Genomic DNA, 19,932 nt, shown 5'->3' with positions numbered 1-19,932 from the left:
AGACTAACCCTTTTGTATACATAATAGCTTGCCTTGCCAGTAAGTGAAACAAATCTTCAAGTTTTCAAACTAGTACCGTTGTATCTCTCGTGTTGTCGAAATTGAGTATCCTTAACGAAAATAAAGCAAAGCCAAGTCCAAACAGAAGTTTTTGTTAGAGAATAGTGTAGACTAGCTCGATACGAGTTAGGAATAATTCAAAAAAACATTAAGTTCAATTTTTTACGCATCGATTTCATATTGATGTGTTGAGGAAAAGTTCACGTAATGCTAATATCAACGAGACGATCCTGTTCACAGCAGTAATGAATGAAATAAATTCCTTTAAAACTTTTAGAAAGATAACATCCTTTTTTGAGTTGAACTTCTGTGATAAGGATGACTTCATGTTTTAATCTTTTTAGGATTCATTACAAAACTGTCACAAAATTTCAGATATAATTAAGGAAAAAGATCGTATGTGAGTTTAGTTATTAAGATATTGTCAAACAATAAAGAAACATGTAAGCTTCTACTGGTGACGAATGTGCCGACGGGGATTTTGCGGAACCACTTCTTCCTCTACTTCCTCGTACACTTGGTGATGATTTTCCATGACATGATGATGCTCAACTTCGAGTTGTTCTTCCTGAACTTCCTCTTCTTGTTCGATGTATCGGGTGATTGGAATTCGCATGGAAGCTTCATACTGTTCATGGAGTAGTTTTTCTTGCATTTTTTGTAGATGAATATGACGTTGGAGTGCCTGAAACGTGTCTTATTATAATTTCAATTTTGGTTTTCATGCGAAATACCTCGATCTGCAGTTTGCATACTTCATCATTGGTGGATGGCGCCATAATAACGGGAGGCAATCCTGCATTATCACCACGAAGAATAGACGAAGGATCAGGGTACTCGATCAGATGTGGATTTGAGCGATTTACTTCGGTGTTATCTAAAAATTTCCAACATTCAAAATAAGACTGAAATTTAAAAACCTACCTATTCTATCCGAGTCGCCGATTGCCAGACTGAAACGATTTGCCATTCCTCGAATACTTGGCAACTCTCGCCTTCTCTTTTTCAAAAGTCCAGCTGTAGTCGTTGGAGTTGGTGATAATTGTCGTCCAGATGACTCATAATCTCTCATATCTCTCGTCGTTCTTCCAGTTCTCATCTCCAAATGACGTTTTTGACTATATCTTTGCTGTTCATGGTTCATTTTTTGTGGTGATGCTGAAGACGTCGATTCTTGAGAACGAGAAGAGACAGCAAGATTTCCCTGAAAATAATTTGTTTTGATCGGAATTCAATAAGAACACTTGACTCATTCATTTCTTACCTCATCTTCCGTTTTGAAATTATTCGAGTTCAGTACTGCTCCGCCAACAGTTACTGGATGTGCATTGGGCAGTTCTTCATCTTTTCTTTTAACTTCTTCTCTTGATCTCATCATTCCATCGTCCATTTCTGGAACTGTTTCATACATCATATCAGGATGATGAGTGAACATGTCGCGCCCAAAAACTTCGATAAACTCGGGTTCTGTGGCACGAGATCTTTGGTGAAATGGAAGAAGATATCCAACTGATTGATTTTTGTGTTTCTTCACATATGGTTGTCGACGGAACGTTGGCGGCTGCAAAATATTTTTTAAAAATTTGAAAATGCAAATATTGTGAATTTGGCAATAATTAAAGTAAATTTAAAACGATTTTTGCTTAGAGTTGTAGAGAATCTCAGATTCTTAACGTACCCCAGTCTGCTGATGGTTACTGTATCTGCTTCTGAATGCATGCTCAGTTTCTTTGAATGTATATGATGTCATCCTTGTAAATGATGCTTCGCGAACTTCATCCTCATTGTATCCCACCAATTGAAACTCAAATCGATCATTTCCGCTGGAAGAATCTCTAACAAGCACGGAAATATCAAAATGCTCAGAGGTAATATCCACAGGTGCTTTTGTTATTTTTCTGCCTTGTATTTTCTTTGCTGTACAAAAATCACAAGAGGCAATAAATGTTTTAACATCTTGTCGAACCGACCGCCAGTAGAGTTTCCGAAGCACGACCATCTGCCTATAAGTAACAATTGTCAGCTATTATTATAGTAGTTTTACTTACGTTCTTTTCTGCCCAAGATGACCAATAAGTTCGTGAATTCTCTCAAGGACTTTTTGAACTTCTCCTTTCTTCACTACTACTTTTGGAATAGTATTCGCAGACTTCTCGGGATTGTAATACAAAAGAGTTTCCCTATCGTCCGCCATTGAAAAACATTTACAACGAGCTCTCCAATGACTCGGCGCACTACGATCAAGACGAGAGGAGACACTTGCAGGAACTTGGTCCGTTCTGGAATAATGCTTTAAATTTATATTACTCAGGAAAAATTTTTTTTACGTTTTGAACATAACAATATCTTGATATTGGTCAATTGGCATTCCACCATATTCGCTTCCATCATGGGCTTCATAGTGAATACTGTCATCTTCATCATTTGCAACCATTTCCTTAAATTTGAATAAAGAAAATTAATGATTCAAGCACACTCACTCTCATATCATTCATATCGTCATCCACTGCAATTTCCTCATATCCTTCGACTACCATGTTGTCGTCAACTATCTCAGTACTGTTCATTAACATCATCAGCTGAAATTTAAATTAAAATTTTAAGAAAAAACTCAAAGTGCCCAAAACAACAAGAACGAACAATTGGAATAATGTTGAGTACTTTTAAATGGTCTATTATAAATATTTTTGAATTAAAATATATTTTTAATATGTTTAAATTACCGCCAGAGTGAGCAGAAAAGGCCCGAAACGTCACATATTGACGCGTTCGGTGTGACGAGCGCAAGACTAGACGACCGCGACGCGACCGCTACGCAGCGGAGAGAAAAGAAAATTGTGCAAGTGCGCTGTGTTGAACTACTCGCCCAGATTAATTTTCGCAATTTTGACTCGATTCTCAGCATTTTCAACTAGAAAATAAAGTTTTTATTTCCATTTTTGAACTCCTTATCGATAGTACCATGCTTATTTCTAAGAAAGCCTTCTTTGTTTCGCAAAGCTGGATAGTATTAATATGTTTTGAACATGTAACTATCGGTTTAAAAAATATAGATTGTAAATGAATTCAAATCATATCGGTTCTTCTTTTTCTGATGTTCAAAATATTCTGTATTCCGTTTCAATGTAGCTTTTCTTCTCAACTTTCTGGATTTCTCTTCAACACTTTTTCCTAGATGTCTTCCGAATCACAATCGAGCAGCAGTGGGCCGTCGTCCAGTGGATCAAAAATGAAGGATTTCAATCAGAGGTTCCGTGATCTTCACAAACTCCGCCAAAGAGCGAGAAAAGAGAATCACGAACAGGTTAGTGTTTTAACGTTTACATTTTCAATTATAATTTAAAATTGTAGGTCGTTGAAGAAGATCGTCGCAGCAAACTTCCAAAAAACCACGAAGCAAAAAAGGAAAGAGATCAATGGCAGGTTAAAGAGCTACAAGATCGAAAAGCTGCAGAAGACAAGGGATTGGACTATGAACGTGTTCGCAGTTTAGAGATGTCTGCAGATGTTACTGAGAAGCTTGAGCAAAAAAGAAAGAGAAAGAAGAACCCAGATCAAGGATTTACTTCTTACGAAGATATGACTCTTCGTCAACATACTCGCCTGACTGCTGCTCTTGATCCAGATCTTGATTCTTACAAAAAGATGAGAGAATGCGTTGGAGGGGAACAGTTTTACCCAACTGCTGACACACTTATTCATGGTAAGGAGCAAAACTCATAATTTCAAAGAAAAACCAAAGAGTTTTCAGGAAATCACTATCCGACAACTGCTGCAATGGATAAGCTCACTAAAGATGTTCACGGCCAAGTTAAAAGACGAGAACAATATCATCGTCGTAGACTTTATGATCCTGACGCGCCAATTGATTACATCAATGAGAAAAACAAGAAATTCAATAAGAAACTGGACAAGTACTATGGAAAGTACACAGAAGATATCAAAGACGATTTGGAACGTGGAACAGCTATCTGAAACCGAGGATCGCTTTTTTATTTTCTTTTTCAGACATTTTTTCAACTTTTTTTCTTCTTTTGTTTTGTTCTTCATCTTCCCATTCCATACTATTTTCTCTCTTCTATTCGATAATCTTTGTACCTACAAAACTCAAATAATAAATAAAAATTATTTTCAGGTGACATGACGGCATTTCTACCTCCCAATCTTCTGGCGCTTTTCGAAGCACGACCACCAGTGCAATATCTTCCACCATGCCAGGACCTACTAGTGGACAAAAATGCTAAAAGGGCTCCGATGACTGGAGTTGCTCAATATATTCAATTATTTGAGGTTTGAACGTAACTTTATTATTTTGGAAGCTATTTTTTTTTCAGGATCCGAAAGATACTCCAGCAAAAATCCCAGTAGTAACAAAAGCTGAAGCAAAAGAAGAAAAAAGACGACAAAAAGATGAATTGTTAGCATATAAAGTAGAACAAGGAATCGCCACGTGGAATCCAGCTGAGAATCCAAGAGCTTCGGAGGATCCATATCGCACTCTATTCGTTGGACGAATTGCACGTTTTTTTAAATGTTAGAATGTGTTTTAGTTTATATTTTCAGAACTATGAAACGTCTGAAAGCAAGTTGAGACGAGAATTCGAAGCGTATGGTAAAATTAAAAAGGTAAGTGTCTCGTTTCTTCCAAGTTAAGCTTTCATTGTTTTTTCCAGTTAACAATGGTCCACGACGAGGCAGGAAAACCACGTGGTTACGCGTTTATCGAATACAGTGACAAGGCTGAGATGCATAGTGGGTTGCAGTTTGTTTGTCATAAAACAAAAAATCATTGGCTGAACCTTTTGCTCAAAAAAACAACAGAAATTTTATTTTAAAAACCAATTTTCAAGGAACACGCTCCTATTTTTGTAATTTTTACAGCCACGCGGCCATTGTGAAATCCTGGGAAATGAATGGGAATGGCAGAGCGCGCAACTCTCCTATCGATTAATTTCTGATAGGTTTGTTTGTTGGTGAGCTCAAATAAAAAACAAGAAATTAAAAAAAAAAGGAATTAGCATTTTAAGAAACGAGTCTTTCCAAGAAAAAAAACATTATTTAAAATTGCACGCTTGCTAAAAAGGTTTTAGGCATATTATCGCATTTAAAAACTTTATTAATTTGTTAAGCTGAAAATTTCTGATATAAACTCTTTTTTTAGTACTAGGTCTTTGAATTTCATTTAGGCTACTAGATTAGGAAAAAATCCAAGAATTCAGATTTATTTTTTTATTTTTTGAATGGGTAAGGTACACGCTTTGTAAGTTTTCCTCACAAACATCAAAAAAATCATCTTGGGATTATTTTTGTAAGTTTCTTGCCGCTTTTTGTAAGTTTTCCCGTAAGTTTTGTCTGTAAGTTTGAAGTCTAACACATTTTCTGAATCGCGGGTAAGTGGTTGGGTAAGTAGTCAATTCCGCGAATGACATGGAGGCCTGTGAGCGCTTTTTTGGTAGGTTAGGTAAGATATTTATTGAGTAGACACACAAATCCGTATTCTCTCACCTTATTCCTTATTGAACATAATATTCGAGTATTATTTTCAGCCGCTTACAAAAAAGCTGACGGAATCAAAGTTGATGGTAAACGTCTAGTTGTCGACTATGAAAGAGGTCGTACTCAGAAGACATGGTTGCCTAGAAGACTTGGCGGTGGAAAAGGAGATACTCGTAAAACTCGCGAAGCTAAATCAGTCATTGAAGAACGTGAAATTGCGTCTGGATTTGGAGGTGGGTACGAGGATCGAGATAGAGAAAGAAGTGGTAGTCGGGATAGACGTCAAGATTCTTACCGTAATGGTGGAGGAAATGATCGTGATCGACGAGAATCATCGGGCGGATTTAGAGATAATCGCGGTGGAGGTGGCGGATTCGGTGGAGGGTTAGTTTTTATAAGATTTCGACATCTTATTTGTATTTTTCTTCACTTGTTTTAATTAATATTTTCAGAGGCCGTGATCGTTTCAATGATCGAAGTGGTGGTGGTGGATACGGAGGTGATCGTGATAGAGGAGGTGATAGAGGAGGTGACCGTGGAGGAAGCCGATACAGTACAGGTGGAGGATCCGGTGGTGGATATCGAAGCGGTGGTGGAAGTAGCGGAGGTGGTGGTGGAGGTCGATATGGTGATCGCCGTTGATTCTGAAACCAAAGGCCTTGTGGATTTTCCTCGCTTTTATGTTTGTTTTGTATCCTTCGATCTGAAATTTACCGATTTTTCCTTCTGCTTTCTATCTCGTCCTCTCAAATCATTTTGTATTCCTAAACACTTTTTCAAACCTGAACGGTATCTTCTAATTTATATTTTTAAGTTATTGACTTTTTTCTGCTCAGAAGTTCAACTATTCGAGGGCAGATTCTAATAAAGCTTCAATTGCAATATTTTCTGTAGAATAATTTATTTCTAATGGTTTTCAAACCTATTCTAATATTTTATTTTGTTCATTTTCCAATTTAATCTTATTATCTTGTTCCTTGTTAAGACCATCATGCCGGGTTCCATGAGCAAATTGGGAGGGCTGGCAACCGGTTTGCTGGCCTGCTCCAGATCAGGAGCACTCTCAAATCAAGTCAGAGGAGTTGTTCATAAAAGTCTTCTAAGACTTCCATCTGAACATCCAGAACCATGGGACTATAAGCACAATGGATTCAATTATATTGATGGATTAAAAGACGACACTCGTTCTCATTTCCATCAAAATTCCAAGCTTATCGTTGTTGAAGGAAATATTGGATCCGGAAAGACAACTTTAGCCAAACAACTTGCTGATCAACTCGGCTTCGTTCATTTCCCAGAATTTAGAATGGACGATATTCTCGTCGATCGCTACGGAAATGATCTTCGCAATTATTATAATAAAGTAAATAATAATTCAACCTAACTCTTAAATGTAATATTATTCCAGTTCCCAGCTCGTTACCGTCTTCCAGACATTTCCATGTTCTATAAGAATCCAAGTGGTGAACTCTCAGCTGCCATGCAAGATCGCATTTTCAACTGCCGTTTCGATCAATATCTCAACGCACTTGCTCATATTCTCAATACCGGTCAAGGAGTTGTGCTCGAACGTACTCCACATTCGGATTTCGTTTTTGCCAATGCAATGAGAGATAAGAATTATATTGGACATGAATGTACGTTTATTGTATTCATGAATTTTCTTTCAAAATAATTGTTTCTAGACTTCAAGCATTATTACTTTGTCCGTAAAAATGCTCTTCCTCAACTACATTTCTGGCCTCATTTGGTTGTTTATTTGAATACACCAACCAATAAATGCCTTGAAAATATCAAGAGACGAGGAAACGTAAGCTAGATTTCTCATAAAGATATTCAAAATTTTATTAATTTTCAGACAGACGAAATTGCAACAGTTGACGAGCGTTACTTAAAAACAATTGAGGAGTCTTACAAGGATTCACTTCGTGAATACCGTAATCACTCGAAGATTCTTGCCTATGACTGGACAAAACCAGGAGACACGGATGCTGTTGTTGAGGTAAGGAAAAGTTCGAAATTCTTAAAAGAAAAAAAACATAATTTTTAAAGGATATCGAACGACTTGACTTGGACTTCTTTGAATGGCACAGTGGTGATGTTATGGAAGAGTGGAATACAATTGTTGATTCAGTTGGATGGAATGGATGGAGACAATAGTGAGTTTTTTTTTTGAGAAATATATTCGAGATCATACATTTTCATTGATAAAACGAAACGATTAATTTATTGAAAATACCAACAAAAAAGCCATCAAAATTTTTAGGAAATTTAACATTCTAGGAATTGAAACTGGCCAAAACTTGTTTTTTTTTTATTTTTAAATTTTGCAAACATGGACAGAAAATGATTTCTGCGAAATTGTGTCCCCATCAAGGCAAAAGATTTTTGGTTTTTTTTGTGTTTTTAGCAAAAAAAATGTATTTCGCTTTATTCAAAAAAAAGAGCAAAAAAACACAATTTTTAATTTTGATATACTGAAAGACATAAATTAAAAACAAACAAGTATGTGTTTTTCAGTCAGCGACAGGGTAACAGAATTTTTCGGTTTTTTTTTTGAAAAAAAAATGCAAAAAATGGATTTTTGTAAAAACCACGAAAAAAACGATTTACGAATATCGTAAAAATCTACAGCCCTGATATAACATTGAGAAAGTATTTTAATTGAATTTTAAAAGTTTCATCCACATTGTATAATATATAATATCTTCTAGTGTCACCAATAAATACGATGCCCGTATGCTTGCATTCGATGGAATTCCAAAACACGAAGTTGGAGAGCTGTACACAAATCCACGTGATACTGGACACTTCCTTCACGTAATGCGTAAAGAGGTTCTCAAGTCACCATATGGCTATGGATATATTGCCAAGAATGGTGATCATCAAGCAGGACTCAATGCATGGCACACTGGACACCATCTTCCAGAACCATGGTAAGTTGTTTTCAATATTTGAAATTTAACTTGAAGGTGGAGTAGAGTCAATTTGAAAATTTGCTTTAAGTAATAGAAAATGAACCGAAAATACCGAAAACAAAAAAATTATAAATTTTTTCAATTTTCAAAAATGTTAAAAATTATTTTTGAATTACCACATAAATGAATCATGAATATATGATATTCGGACATTACGGTCTATTTTCTACCATTTGAAGCAAAAATTCGAATAGTCTCCACCTTTGAATTCTTATTTATGTTATTTGCATTTTAAAAAGTTCAAAAGCAACAGCATAAGATTTTTTTTAAAGCTGTACTTTTTAAAAATCCGTATAGCTAAACTTTCAATTTTATAAAAAATTCTTTTTTCGAATTAACATTTTTCTATTGTTCAGGTATGAATACTACTTCCGAGAGGCATACTATGATGATTTGACATCTCACGAGACATCGCTGGATTTGGATTCGGATTCATACGATCCGGATTATGTGCACCATCATCACTAAATCCATCTCTTATTCTCATCGCTCCAAGCTGTTTTTTTTCAGTAGATTTCGTAGATTTTTGTCGTCGTCGTCTTCGATTTTCTGTTTTCGATTTGATTCTTCAATCACAAATCGGTTCGCCTTTTATTATGTGTTAATTCTTTTTTGTATTCATATTTTTATTTTATAGTAAGTAGAGGAAGAATCGATCCGAGAGAAAATTTAATGCGAAAATAAAGGGTTTTTATATTTTTATTGTTTACTTGTATTTTTGTTCTTGGTTTTCTGAACTTTCCTTATTTACTTTTCACCTTTTTGAATGATAAATTACTAGAAATTTGGAATTCAAAAGCTTTTTCGATTCCTTGACTTGGCATAGAGCCAGCACACACCTCATAGAATACACCGGAACCCTGGAGACGCAGAGAAACGGCTAGAGACAATAAAAAGCAAAGAGTGTCCGGAGAAGTTTCTCTGTGCCTCGCGTGGGGTTCTTTTCAGTTTCTCTAGTGATATCTCGATTCACAATACTATCTCACTTTCACAAGACCAACGGGGATACCCCGTGGTCGACAAAGTGGGGGGAGTTGAGAGTGAAGAGACGCAGAAAAGATAGACAAACTGGAAGAAGATGAAGAAAAAGGACGATGTAGAAAAGAGGACTTGCTCTTTTTCAAGAGAAAAAGGACAGCTTCTCTATTCTCTCTATTACCCCACGCACACTTTTCAAATTATGCGTACTTTGGGTTTTATTCATATTATATTGCCACGTTTGGGTTTTACCGTACTACTGAAAATTTATTTTAATCTTTAGAGTCTCTCTAGTGCCGCGAGTGACTCGTGTCGAAAATGACGTCACTGCTGTGTGTGCTCTGTGTTTGTGCTTTTGCTTAGGAAAACAATAGGAAACATTATCAAAATTCTAAGATATTTGTTTTTTATAAAGTAAATGAGAATATAGTTTCTCTATTCAACCCATCAGAAGCATTACAATCATTTGGTCTTTGTTTTGTTTTTATTTACTTTCCCACTTCGTTTGAACACTGATGTCTTCCGTTCTTTCACTTTTCTTGACCAAAATCTAGAAATTGCAAAAGTGATCTCTGATCTTCGAATTCTATATTCTGGTCCAATGGAGGATTGATGTTTAATGTTTAGAGAGCAAGAAACATTTTCCAGTTCCTACTTCATTTCCTGGTTTTGATGCGTATAGCATTTCCATGTACTAAGTGTTAAAACACTCACTGGAAAAAGAAAGAATAAATACGTTTTCTGCAAAATCTGTTATATAAAACACGAGAAATTCTATCTGGTGAAGGTTTTCAATTCAAAAATTTCCGAAACTCTGCTTTTCAGAAAATGTTTCCAAATTTACAATGTCCTCTGTAGTTCCAAGTCACAGTTTGATTATTTTCCTGCTAACTCTTTCTTTTCACAAAATCTGAGTTTTCTTACTTATATGAAATTTTCTTTATAATCAAGGGGTATATCTAACAAGGAAGCAAACTATACTCGAAAGAAAGTTTAAATTGCTCCTGCCACGTATCGAGCTCAATAAAGAATCAAATTCCGTTTTACGAGTAGAGATTCAAAGTTCACAAATGACATCAATTCTCGCTTTTCCCCTCTTTTCCTCACTCTCTTTGCCGCCATCATTCTTTTTAATTCTCTCACATGTTTTTCGTGTTTTTTGCTTTTAGATATGATACGGTCTTTTGATACTAATATTGTTTTGAATTCAAATTCTGTATTGGATACGGTACTTTTCATATTACAAAATTTATAAGAGCAAAATGCATAAGAGTAAAAATTTATTTTAATTGTAAGTAATAATTTCAATTGACTAAAATCAGAGTTTTGATTTCAAAAAGCTCTATTAACTCCAGGGTACTGGAAAAAACCAAGCACGTGCCTAATGGAAATTGAGATTAATTGAACGGAGATTTGTAGAAGATTATATTCTCGTGTAGCAGGGATTATTGAGATTTAGGAAGCTTGTATTTTCAGCACTGACCCAGCTCTTATGATGTATATTTTATGAATTTTCTCAAATGCTGAACAATTTTCGGATTTTCTTTTATTTTTTTTTAATCTTAAAACATTTTAAAAATAAATATTCATTGCCACTCTAAAATATTGAACGAATTCAAAAGCCGCGACATTCCTAGCCTGCTATACCCCAATCCCGTTCCATCTTTTTACGGGCCATTTTCCGGCTTCCCTCAAGGCCAATCATGGTCTGTTCATCTATTTTTCTCTACCCTCCATTTCTTACATAATCTCTTTTTCTTATCTCTGCGTCTCTTGTCTCTAATCGTATCAGAACATACACTTGAAGGGCCGATAGGAAGAGGTTTTAGAGAAATCAGAGATAGTAGGTAGAGTGTGGAGACCCAGGCAGTGGTCTTTGGCATCTCTTTTACGTCTCTTCACTCTCTCACTATTTTCGTTCTTTTTCCACTTTTGTTGAATTTTTCGTCTTGTTGTTCCCTCTTGAATTTAAATTTCAGTTTTCTTGAAATTATTTTCTTTTTTGGCTTTTTCTTGTTTCCAATAGTTCAATTTCCAAATTTCAGAATTATATCGAATGGATTAGACGATGGAGAAGCCCAATTACTTTCAGTCGTATAATAAGGTTAACAATTATTTTTTGTTTTCAAATAGAAAATAAAATTGTATTCAAATTTTTTCTAATTAAAAATATTAAAAATATAATTACAAAAAAAACTATTTCGGAACTGAGACTTTCCAACACTGTAAAGTTGAAATTTAACTATTTTTTCTCCTTTATTCTTCAATTCCTTACTAATTCTATTTAAAAGCTTCAGGTGATAGGAGCAACCGGAGAGCAATTGGCTCCCGGAGCAGTACCTCCACATCCTGTACTTGCACCATCAATTGCTCCTGGAGGAGTTGCTGGAGTATCGGCAGCAAACATGGCCAACATTATGCAGACTCCTGGTTTCGCGAATCTCGTTCAGCAGGCTATTCGAACGGTTTGTTAAACAAAAAACATTAAAAATTAAACAAAATTTTAAGGTTTGAAAAGCAGACCAAAAAATTTATCAAACAGAAAATAAACCTAACATTTCTAAAATAGATTACCCAGACGCGAAATTTAGCGATTTTTGTGCTTAAAATACAGAACCCGGTCTCGAAACGACATATATTGATTAAAGTCGAAAAGGTGTGCGCCTTTGAGGAGTACTGTAGTTTCAAATTTTCATTACTGCGAAATTGTCTTGTTTTTTAAATACATTTGAGCTTTTTTTAAAAATTAATAAGTATATTTTCTCGCATTTAATAAACATTTTGCGTGGTGAGACCAGGTAGTTTTTTCTTAAAATATTACCCGAAAAACTCAAAAATCGAGCTAAAATTTTCTAAATGATGAAACATATGTGTAAATACATAAATGTCCTTTCGATTTTATTTTATAGAATAAATGCAATAAAACAAATAAGTGATAAAAAGTTTAAATTATTCAGAACAAAACTTTTTATGCACCAAAAACATGAAAAACAAGAATAAGTCATTTTAATAAATGACGTGATATGCATTCTCTCGTTCTCTTACTGGACATGATGATGATGATGATCTAGAGACTAACATATAAATAGAAACAGACATTGGTCGTATACAAAATTGAGAGAAAAAGAGAAAAAACCGGTTAGATATTAAAGGGGGAGTAGAGTTTGTGGGGAAATATATGTTTCTGACTCTGATTTTGCCCCTGATGCCGAATATCGATGTGAAAAAATTCAAAAAAATTTCCCTGATTTTATAATAATTTTTAAAATCCGAAAATTCATTGGATGCCTATATGTGAGTTTTCAAACGTTGAATTTTCCCGCCAGAGACGCCCCGCCCACGAATCCGTGCCGCAAGTGTGGGTTTACGAGATGAAAATTTTCCTTCTATTTTTATTTGATTTTATACCGATTTTCGTCGATTTTTCTCATTTTTTCGCTGTTTTATATTGAAATTTTTGTTATTTCTCTTAAATTATGCCTTTCTATTGATAAAATACAAAAAATTCCATGGAAAATTCCATTTTCAGCACAAATTCGACGGGAAACAAGGTGGAGGCAACCGCGGACAATAAATCTATTACTTATTCGTGTGTAATGCTTTAGTTTTTTAGACAAGACAAGTAAATTTATTATAAGACTGTTTATATTCAATAAACTTTACAAAAAAACATTTTTGGGAAAAAAAACTACAAAAATCGAAGATAGTCCTCGGGAGCGCGACGAATCAACGTGTTCCGGATAACTGAAATGTTAAATGTTTGTATTAATGTGGAGAACTTTCGTTATTGAGATTTGTAAAGAGACTATTGATAAGCACTAGGATTAAAATAGGAAGTTTAATTTAATTTATTACGATAGTAAGATATTTGCCGAATAAATCGACATACTGATGATTTTTAGGATGTTTTAGGCTTAATTATTTAGCGATTCTTACTTTTCAATTGTTTTTTAAATAATATTTTCTATAAGAAGTACTCACTTTCCAAAAAATCGTCGTGTCTCCGCGATTTTCCTCATTTCCCGTCGAATTTGTGCTGAAAATGGAATTTTTCATGGAATTTTGTGTATTTTATCAATAGAAAGGCATAATTTAAGAGAAATAACAAAAATTTCAATATAAAACAGCGAAAAAATGAGAAAAATCGACGAAAATCGGTATAAAATCAAATAAAAATAGAAGGAAAATTTTCATCTCGTAAACCCACACTTGGGGCACGGTTTCGTGGGCGGGGCGTCTCTGGCGGGAAAATTCAACGTTTGAAAACTCACATATAGGCATCCAATGAATTTTCGGATTTTAAAAATTATTATAAAATCAGGGAAATTTTTTTGAATTTTTTCACATCGATATTCGGCATCAGGGGCAAAATTAGAGTCAGAAACATATATTTCCCCACAAACTCTACTCCCCCTTTAAGAGAGTATTGAACTTTTGGGTCAAGAGAACCTTCAATTGATATATTCTTTTTGCCACATTTGTCACTTTTTCATTATCATCTCAATCTTGTAACCCTAGCTGCCTATCTTAGTGGAGAATGTTTCAAAGAAAAATGGTTCGATTTAGAAAGGTTTGAGCTTTTTTGGTTTTTTTTATGGCGGTTCAAAATTGTGAAAAAGTTTTTCGAAACTTTGAACCGCCATAGAACATTTTTGAAAAGGTATTGAGAATTTTCATTATGAAAATCGTTCATTTGAGCACATTTTAGGTAAAATTACATACAAAATACTCTGAACCGTTAGTCCTCCTTTAAATTAAATTTTGAAAATTTCTGAAATATTGTAGAATGCCAATTGTTTAAGCCTAATTAATAATATTCAGCAACTCGAAAATCAAGCGGCACAGCAGTTAGCAGTCAACCAGCAATTTCAATTAAATGGAGCAACTGCTGTACAACAACAACTTCTTTTGACACCTCAACAGTCACTTGCTCAACCAATTGCTCTTGCACCACAACCTACTGTCGTTTTAAATGGAGTCAGTGAAACATTAAGTGAGTTTTGAGTTTAATTTTGAACAATTGAAAATATAAATTGGTTTACAGAAAAAGTCACTGAATTGGCTCATCGGCAGTTTCAATCAGGAAATTATGTGGAAGCAGAGAAATATTGCAATTTGGTTTTTCAAAGTGACCCAAATAACTTGCCAACGCTATTGCTCCTCTCAGCCATCAATTTCCAAACTAAAAATTTGGAAAAGTGAGTTTTTACTCCAGTGTTTCTTTTTATGGACATCTATTTTCAGATCAATGCAATATTCAATGTTAGCCATCAAAGTCAATAATCAGTGTGCAGAAGCCTACAGTAACCTTGGAAATTACTATAAAGAGAAAGGACAACTACAGGATGCACTTGAAAACTACAAACTAGCTGTTAAACTCAAGCCAGAATTCATTGATGCTTATATCAATTTAGCCGCAGCTTTGGTGTCTGGTGGTGATTTGGAGCAAGCTGTCACAGCATATTTCAATGCTTTACAAATTAATCCTGATTTGTATTGTGTCAGAAGTGATCTTGGAAACTTACTAAAAGCAATGGGAAGACTTGAAGAAGCGAAGGTAAGAACATTTCTCGTTTTTAGTAATAATTAGTTTTATTAATTCTTCAGGTTTGTTACTTGAAAGCAATCGAAACTCAACCACAGTTCGCTGTCGCATGGTCCAATCTTGGATGTGTATTCAATAGTCAAGGAGAAATTTGGTTGGCAATTCATCATTTCGAGAAAGCTGTTACTTTGGATCCAAACTTCCTCGACGCTTATATAAATCTTGGAAATGTTCTGAAAGAGGCCAGGATTTTCGATAGAGCGGTTTCAGCTTATCTCCGAGCCTTGAATCTGTCTGGTAATCATGCAGTTGTTCATGGGAATTTGGCATGTGTGTACTACGAACAGGGGTTAGAATTTAACTGCGTTATAAATAAATTTAAAATAAATTATATTTTTCAGACTTATTGATTTGGCCATTGACACTTACAAAAAGGCTATCGACTTACAACCACACTTCCCTGATGCCTACTGTAATCTTGCAAATGCATTAAAAGAAAAAGGAAGTGTTGTAGAAGCTGAGCAGATGTACATGAAAGCTTTGGAGGTGAGTGAATTCTGAGATTTTGCATTAAATTATCTATTCAAAAATCGAAAAAAAACCGATTCTTGATCACCTGAAAAGTTCAACGATGTGTTTACCATAATCTGCTTGTTTTTCGAAATTTAAAATTTGTAAACAATATTTCGTTTCGTTAAACTATGAAATGAGGAAAGTTTGTAGTGCAAGTATTTCCTTTTTAAAAAATTTTAAAAGCTTTAAACTTTTAACATATATTCAAATATTTCCAGCTCTGCCCAACCCACGCGGATTCCCAAAACAATCTTGCCAATATCAAAAGAGAACAAGGAAAGATCGAAGATGCCACTCGACTATATTTGAAAGCTCTCGAAATCTATCCGGAATTTGCTGCAGCTCATTCGAATCTTGCATCCATACTACAACAACAAGGAAAACTAAACGACGCCATACTCCACTACAAAGAAGCTATTCGAATTGCTCCGACGTTTGCTGATGCCTATTCAAATATGGGAAATACTTTGAAAGAAATGGGTGACAGCTCGGCAGCAATCGCATGTTACAATCGTGCTATTCAAATTAATCCAGCATTTGCCGATGCTCATTCGAATCTTGCCAGCATACACAAGGATGCTGGAAATATGGCAGAAGCTATTCAAAGTTATTCGACAGCTCTCAAGCTGAAACCAGATTTCCCGGATGCATACTGTAATCTTGCACACTGTCATCAAATAATTTGTGATTGGAATGATTATGATAAACGAGTACGGAAATTGGTACAAATTGTGGAAGATCAGCTTTGCAAGAAACGTCTTCCATCGGTTCATCCACATCACAGTATGCTTTATCCACTTTCACATGCGGCTCGGATTGCAATTGCTGCAAAGCATGCATCGTTGTGCTTCGATAAGGTAGATTTTAGGAGAATTCAAATATATTTTAAACATGATTGAATGTTTTAAATAAAACTAAATTTCAGGTTCATGTTCAAATGCTTGGAAAGACACCACTCATCCACGCTGATCGATTCAGTGTTCAAAATGGACAGCGCCTCCGGATTGGCTACGTCTCCTCTGATTTCGGAAATCATCCAACATCTCATCTAATGCAATCAATTCCTGGAATGCATGATAGGAGTCGAGTAGAAGTATTCTGTTATGCACTTTCTGTGAATGATGGAACCAATTTCCGATCGAAACTTATGAATGAATCCGAACATTTTGTGGATCTTTCGCAGATTCCATGCAATGGAAAAGCTGCTGAGAAAATCGCCCAAGATGGAATCCACATTCTCATTAACATGAATGGATATACAAAAGGAGCAAGAAATGAGATTTTTGCACTCCGACCTGCTCCGATTCAAGTCATGTGGCTTGGATATCCATCAACATCTGGAGCTACATTCATGGATTATATCATCACTGATGCTGTCACATCACCTCTTCGGCTTGCAAATGCATTTACAGAGAAGCTCGCATATATGCCACATACATTCTTCATTGGAGATCACGCTCAAATGTTGAGACATTTGACTGATAAGGTTGTTGTAAAGGATAAGGAAACAACAGAAAGAGATTCATGTCTTATCATGAATACAGCGAATATGGATCCGATTCTTGCAAAATCTGAAATCAAAGAACAAGTTCTGGATACAGAAGTAGTAAGTGGACCCAACAAGGAACTTGTCCGCGCAGAAATGGTTTTACCAGTCCTTGAAGTTCCAACTGAGCCAATCAAGCAAATGATCATGACAGGACAAATGACAATGAATGTAATGGAAGATATGAATGTTCAGAATGGTCTCGGACAGGTAAATTATTCAAAAATGCCATGTTCAAAAATTAATCTAAATATATATGTTTTCAGTCTCAAATGCATCACAAAGCAGCCACTGGCGAAGAAATTCCAAACTCTGTTCTTCTAACTTCCCGTGCTCAATATCAACTTCCTGATGATGCTATTGTGTTTTGCAATTTCAATCAGCTTTACAAAATTGATCCATCGACTCTCGACATGTGGATCAAAATTCTCGAGAATGTTCCGAAATCAATTCTTTGGCTTCTGAGATTCCCGTATCAAGGAGAAGAACATATTCGAAAGTATTGTGTAGAGAGAGGATTAGATCCATCAAGAATTGTGTTCAGCAATGTTGCCGCTAAAGTAATAAATATTTAATATTAGAGTAAAAATAATAAGAGTTTTTAGGAAGAGCATGTTCGTCGAGGACAACTGGCTGATGTTTGTCTAGATACTCCATTATGTAATGGACATACAACTGGTATGGATATCCTGTGGACAGGAACACCAATGGTCACAATGCCTTGTGAGTTTTCAGCTTTTATTACAGAGACTTAATATTTTGTGATCTTTGCGTCAAAAATACCCGGTTTTGACCAAGGGTTTCATCGAAATTTTCGATTCTATTTTTCGAATTTTATATCTAGAAAAATTCGAAAAAAAAAATGCTTTGAAAATAAAAAAGAAGTCGATTTTTCGATTTTTTTAAAAGAAAAAATAATACAATTTTAAAATCAAATTTTGTTTATGTTCAAGAACAAAAATTTTTAATTAATGAGAAAAAAACAAAAGAAAAGTTTATTTTCTTCTCAACAAATAATGGATCAAGTTTTTTTTTTTTTGGAAAATTGAATATTTTTGACATATCGGAAATTCTGAAAATCTAAAAACGGAAAATTTAAACTTTTCAAAAAATATTGTTTTTTCGATTGTTGTGAAAAATCGAAGAATGGACATCATTGGTCATGACACGACATTGATGAAAATTCTACACTAACGTAACTTTGAAATTACAGTACTCTTTAAAAGCGCGCGCCTTTACTTATTTAACAAAAATTTGTCGTGTCGAGACCGGGTACCGTATTCTTACCGAAAAATCACTGTTTTTTTATGTGCTTTTCATTTTAATAGCTGAGAAAATGAAATAAAATAAAATTTCAGTGGAATCATTGGCTTCTCGTGTGGCAACCTCCCAGCTTTACGCTCTCGGAGTTCCAGAATTAGTTGCTAAAACAAGGCAGGAATATGTTTCAATTGCAGTTCGACTTGGAACTGACGCTGATCAGTGAGTTTATTTCTAGTCTCACAGAGGTTCAACATTTTTCCACTTTCAGCTTGGCGAACATGCGTGCAAAAGTATGGATGGCTCGTACCTCATCAACATTATTCGATGTGAAACAGTATTGTCATGATATGGAAGATCTTTTGGGACAAATGTGGAAACGATATGAAAGTGGAATGCCCATTGATCATATCACTAATAATACGGAAACGCCACACGGCTTGTGAATAGATTTTCGAAGGATTTTTAAAAAATTGTATATTTTGTATAATTTTCACAAATGATTCAATGCATTTCATTTCTCTTCAAGATTTTCCATATTGGAAACCAAATGATTTTTTTGCTCATTTCTTTCTTTCTTTGCGTATTACTCCTCAGTGCTCTTTCTACAATATCTCGCTCCAAATCCCCTTCTCCACCGTTCCTCATAATCTCCATTGGGTAAATTCTTTGTGATTTCATTTTGTACGAAGAATTTTCAATTTTCCCATCCATCGTCCTATAGACGTTCTTATCAAAGACATAAGATCCGTGGTTCTTGTTTTGTGGATCTCTTCATCACTCTAATCACTCTTAAGAATTTTATTCCTCCCTCCGTAGTTTTTCTTTTCTAATTTATTTTTGTTCTATAAACTGAAGAAAGAAAAACGTGCCATTCATTTTCCTTTCTCGTGTTTAATTTTTAGTAGAATTTTAAGTTTTAAGATCCCCTTTGTTAAACCATATTGGTTTCCCTTTCCCGTTTACTCTTTAGTTTTCTTGAAATATTCGGTTTTGTATGCAACTTGATCACTTACTCAATTCCTTCTTTTTCTTGATTTTGCTTTCCCGTTTTAATAAATTTCTAAAAACATACCTAATGTAAATTAAATTCAATAATGAAAATAATAATTATCATAAATGGAAAAAGAAACACCTCTACTGAAAATCGACTTGTGGGAAGTAGAAGTGTTACCGACAAGAGACAACAATAGTAATACTTCTGTTCAAATTTTCCCATATGTACGTTCTGTTATCAAAAACGTACAAGCAGAAACAACTCACCTTCTCGGGCAATTAATAAAAATAATTCCAACCTTTTTTTTTTGATGGCATGTGCAATTAGAATGCATCTAGTGAGGTAGGCCACAGTATATCCAATTTTAAAGTGACATAGAGATAGTGGGAATCTCGTCTAAATACACTCATATAGTCTAATATGACATAATAAAACACTACACAAATTTTCAGTCAACGTTCTGGTAATATGCCAAATTTTCCAAAAATAGTCCAAGACT

The 19,932-nt window shown here is 34.9% G+C and overlaps 5 protein-coding genes across 7 annotated transcripts; 4 read left to right on the top strand and 1 right to left on the bottom strand.

Annotated features, from left to right (window-relative positions):
- Positions 1–390: 390 nt before the first annotated feature.
- On the bottom strand, positions 391–2,639 carry K04G7.1 (Integrase zinc-binding domain-containing protein). The gene is made up of 8 exons (NM_066166.6): positions 2,541–2,639; positions 2,388–2,497; positions 2,109–2,339; positions 1,739–2,063; positions 1,325–1,621; positions 985–1,264; positions 795–937; positions 391–745 (listed from the first exon to the last, which is right to left on the bottom strand). Exons 1-8 carry the CDS (start codon positions 2,595–2,597, stop codon positions 512–514), a joined length of 1,677 nt encoding a protein of 558 aa, NP_498567.1. The 5' UTR covers positions 2,598–2,639; the 3' UTR covers positions 391–511.
- Positions 2,640–3,235: 596 nt separating this feature from the next.
- syf-2 (Pre-mRNA-splicing factor syf-2) lies at positions 3,236–4,191 on the top strand (the record flags this gene model as incomplete). The annotated part of the gene is made up of 3 exons (NM_001392137.1): positions 3,236–3,364; positions 3,412–3,763; positions 3,812–4,191. The coding sequence occupies 3 exons, from the start codon at positions 3,236–3,238 to the stop codon at positions 4,033–4,035; spliced, it is 705 nt and encodes a 234-aa protein (NP_001379563.1). The 3' UTR covers positions 4,036–4,191.
- Positions 4,192–4,195: 4 nt separating this feature from the next.
- Positions 4,196–6,439, top strand: rnp-7 (U1 small nuclear ribonucleoprotein 70 kDa). The gene is made up of 6 exons (NM_066164.8): positions 4,196–4,350; positions 4,395–4,577; positions 4,624–4,686; positions 4,734–4,812; positions 5,607–5,940; positions 6,009–6,439. The coding sequence occupies exons 1-6, from the start codon at positions 4,201–4,203 to the stop codon at positions 6,196–6,198; spliced, it is 999 nt and encodes a 332-aa protein (NP_498565.2). The 5' UTR covers positions 4,196–4,200; the 3' UTR covers positions 6,199–6,439.
- A 102-nt stretch (positions 6,440–6,541) lies between these two features.
- nuo-4 lies at positions 6,542–9,325 on the top strand. 2 transcript variants are annotated; one of them, NM_171184.5, is made up of 7 exons: positions 6,542–6,919; positions 6,965–7,193; positions 7,242–7,366; positions 7,415–7,558; positions 7,609–7,715; positions 8,271–8,492; positions 8,891–9,325. In NM_171184.5, the coding sequence occupies exons 1-7, from the start codon at positions 6,548–6,550 to the stop codon at positions 9,000–9,002; spliced, it is 1,311 nt and encodes a 436-aa protein (NP_741215.1). In that variant the 5' UTR covers positions 6,542–6,547; the 3' UTR covers positions 9,003–9,325. The 2 variants fall into 2 exon arrangements, with proteins under 2 accessions (NP_741215.1, NP_001379562.1); NM_001392136.1 differs by lacking the exons at positions 7,242–7,366; positions 7,415–7,558; positions 7,609–7,715; positions 8,271–8,492; positions 8,891–9,325 and having other exon boundaries at positions 6,972–7,171.
- Positions 9,326–11,553: 2,228 nt separating this feature from the next.
- ogt-1 lies at positions 11,554–19,509 on the top strand (the record flags this gene model as incomplete). Of its 2 annotated transcripts, NM_001047395.5 has the most annotated exons (13): positions 11,554–11,616; positions 11,810–11,977; positions 14,334–14,505; positions 14,557–14,710; positions 14,757–15,069; positions 15,120–15,406; positions 15,459–15,603; positions 15,849–16,487; positions 16,556–17,386; positions 17,443–17,736; positions 17,782–17,899; positions 18,535–18,658; positions 18,708–19,509. In NM_001047395.5, 13 exons carry the CDS (start codon positions 11,581–11,583, stop codon positions 18,880–18,882), a joined length of 3,456 nt encoding a protein of 1,151 aa, NP_001040860.1. The 2 variants fall into 2 exon arrangements, with proteins under 2 accessions (NP_001040860.1, NP_001040861.1); NM_001047396.5 differs by lacking the exons at positions 11,554–11,616; positions 11,810–11,977; positions 14,334–14,505; positions 14,557–14,710 and having other exon boundaries at positions 14,761–15,069; positions 18,708–18,882.
- Between the last annotated feature and the right edge of the window lie 423 nt (positions 19,510–19,932).

The sequence above is a fragment of the Caenorhabditis elegans genome, chromosome III (genome assembly GCF_000002985.6).
Source record: "Caenorhabditis elegans chromosome III".
NCBI classification, from domain to species: domain Eukaryota; kingdom Metazoa; phylum Nematoda; class Chromadorea; order Rhabditida; family Rhabditidae; genus Caenorhabditis; species Caenorhabditis elegans.
This window is presented reverse-complemented; position numbering and strand designations above follow the sequence as displayed.

Bases quoted from the DNA above. Each gene is read 5' to 3' on its own strand.
- K04G7.1 (NM_066166.6), bottom strand. From the start codon at position 2,597: ATGGTAGTCGAAGGATATGAGGAAATTGCAGTGGATGACGATATGAAT. The intron at 1,622-1,738 runs GTACGTTAAGAA...AATATTTTGCAG, and splicing joins GTAACCATCAGCAGACTGGG to CCGCCAACGTTCCGTCGACA. The intron at 746-794 runs GTATTTCGCATG...GACACGTTTCAG, and splicing joins TATGCAAACTGCAGATCGAG to GCACTCCAACGTCATATTCA.
- rnp-7 (NM_066164.8), top strand. From the start codon at position 4,201: ATGACGGCATTTCTACCTCCCAATCTTCTGGCGCTTTTCGAAGCACGA. The intron at 4,351-4,394 runs GTTTGAACGTAA...TTTTTTTTTCAG, and splicing joins AATATATTCAATTATTTGAG to GATCCGAAAGATACTCCAGC. The intron at 4,687-4,733 runs GTAAGTGTCTCG...TGTTTTTTCCAG, and splicing joins CGTATGGTAAAATTAAAAAG to TTAACAATGGTCCACGACGA.
- nuo-4 (NM_171184.5), top strand. From the start codon at position 6,548: ATGCCGGGTTCCATGAGCAAATTGGGAGGGCTGGCAACCGGTTTGCTG. The intron at 6,920-6,964 runs GTAAATAATAAT...ATATTATTCCAG, and splicing joins TTCGCAATTATTATAATAAA to TTCCCAGCTCGTTACCGTCT. The intron at 7,194-7,241 runs GTACGTTTATTG...AATTGTTTCTAG, and splicing joins GAATTATATTGGACATGAAT to ACTTCAAGCATTATTACTTT.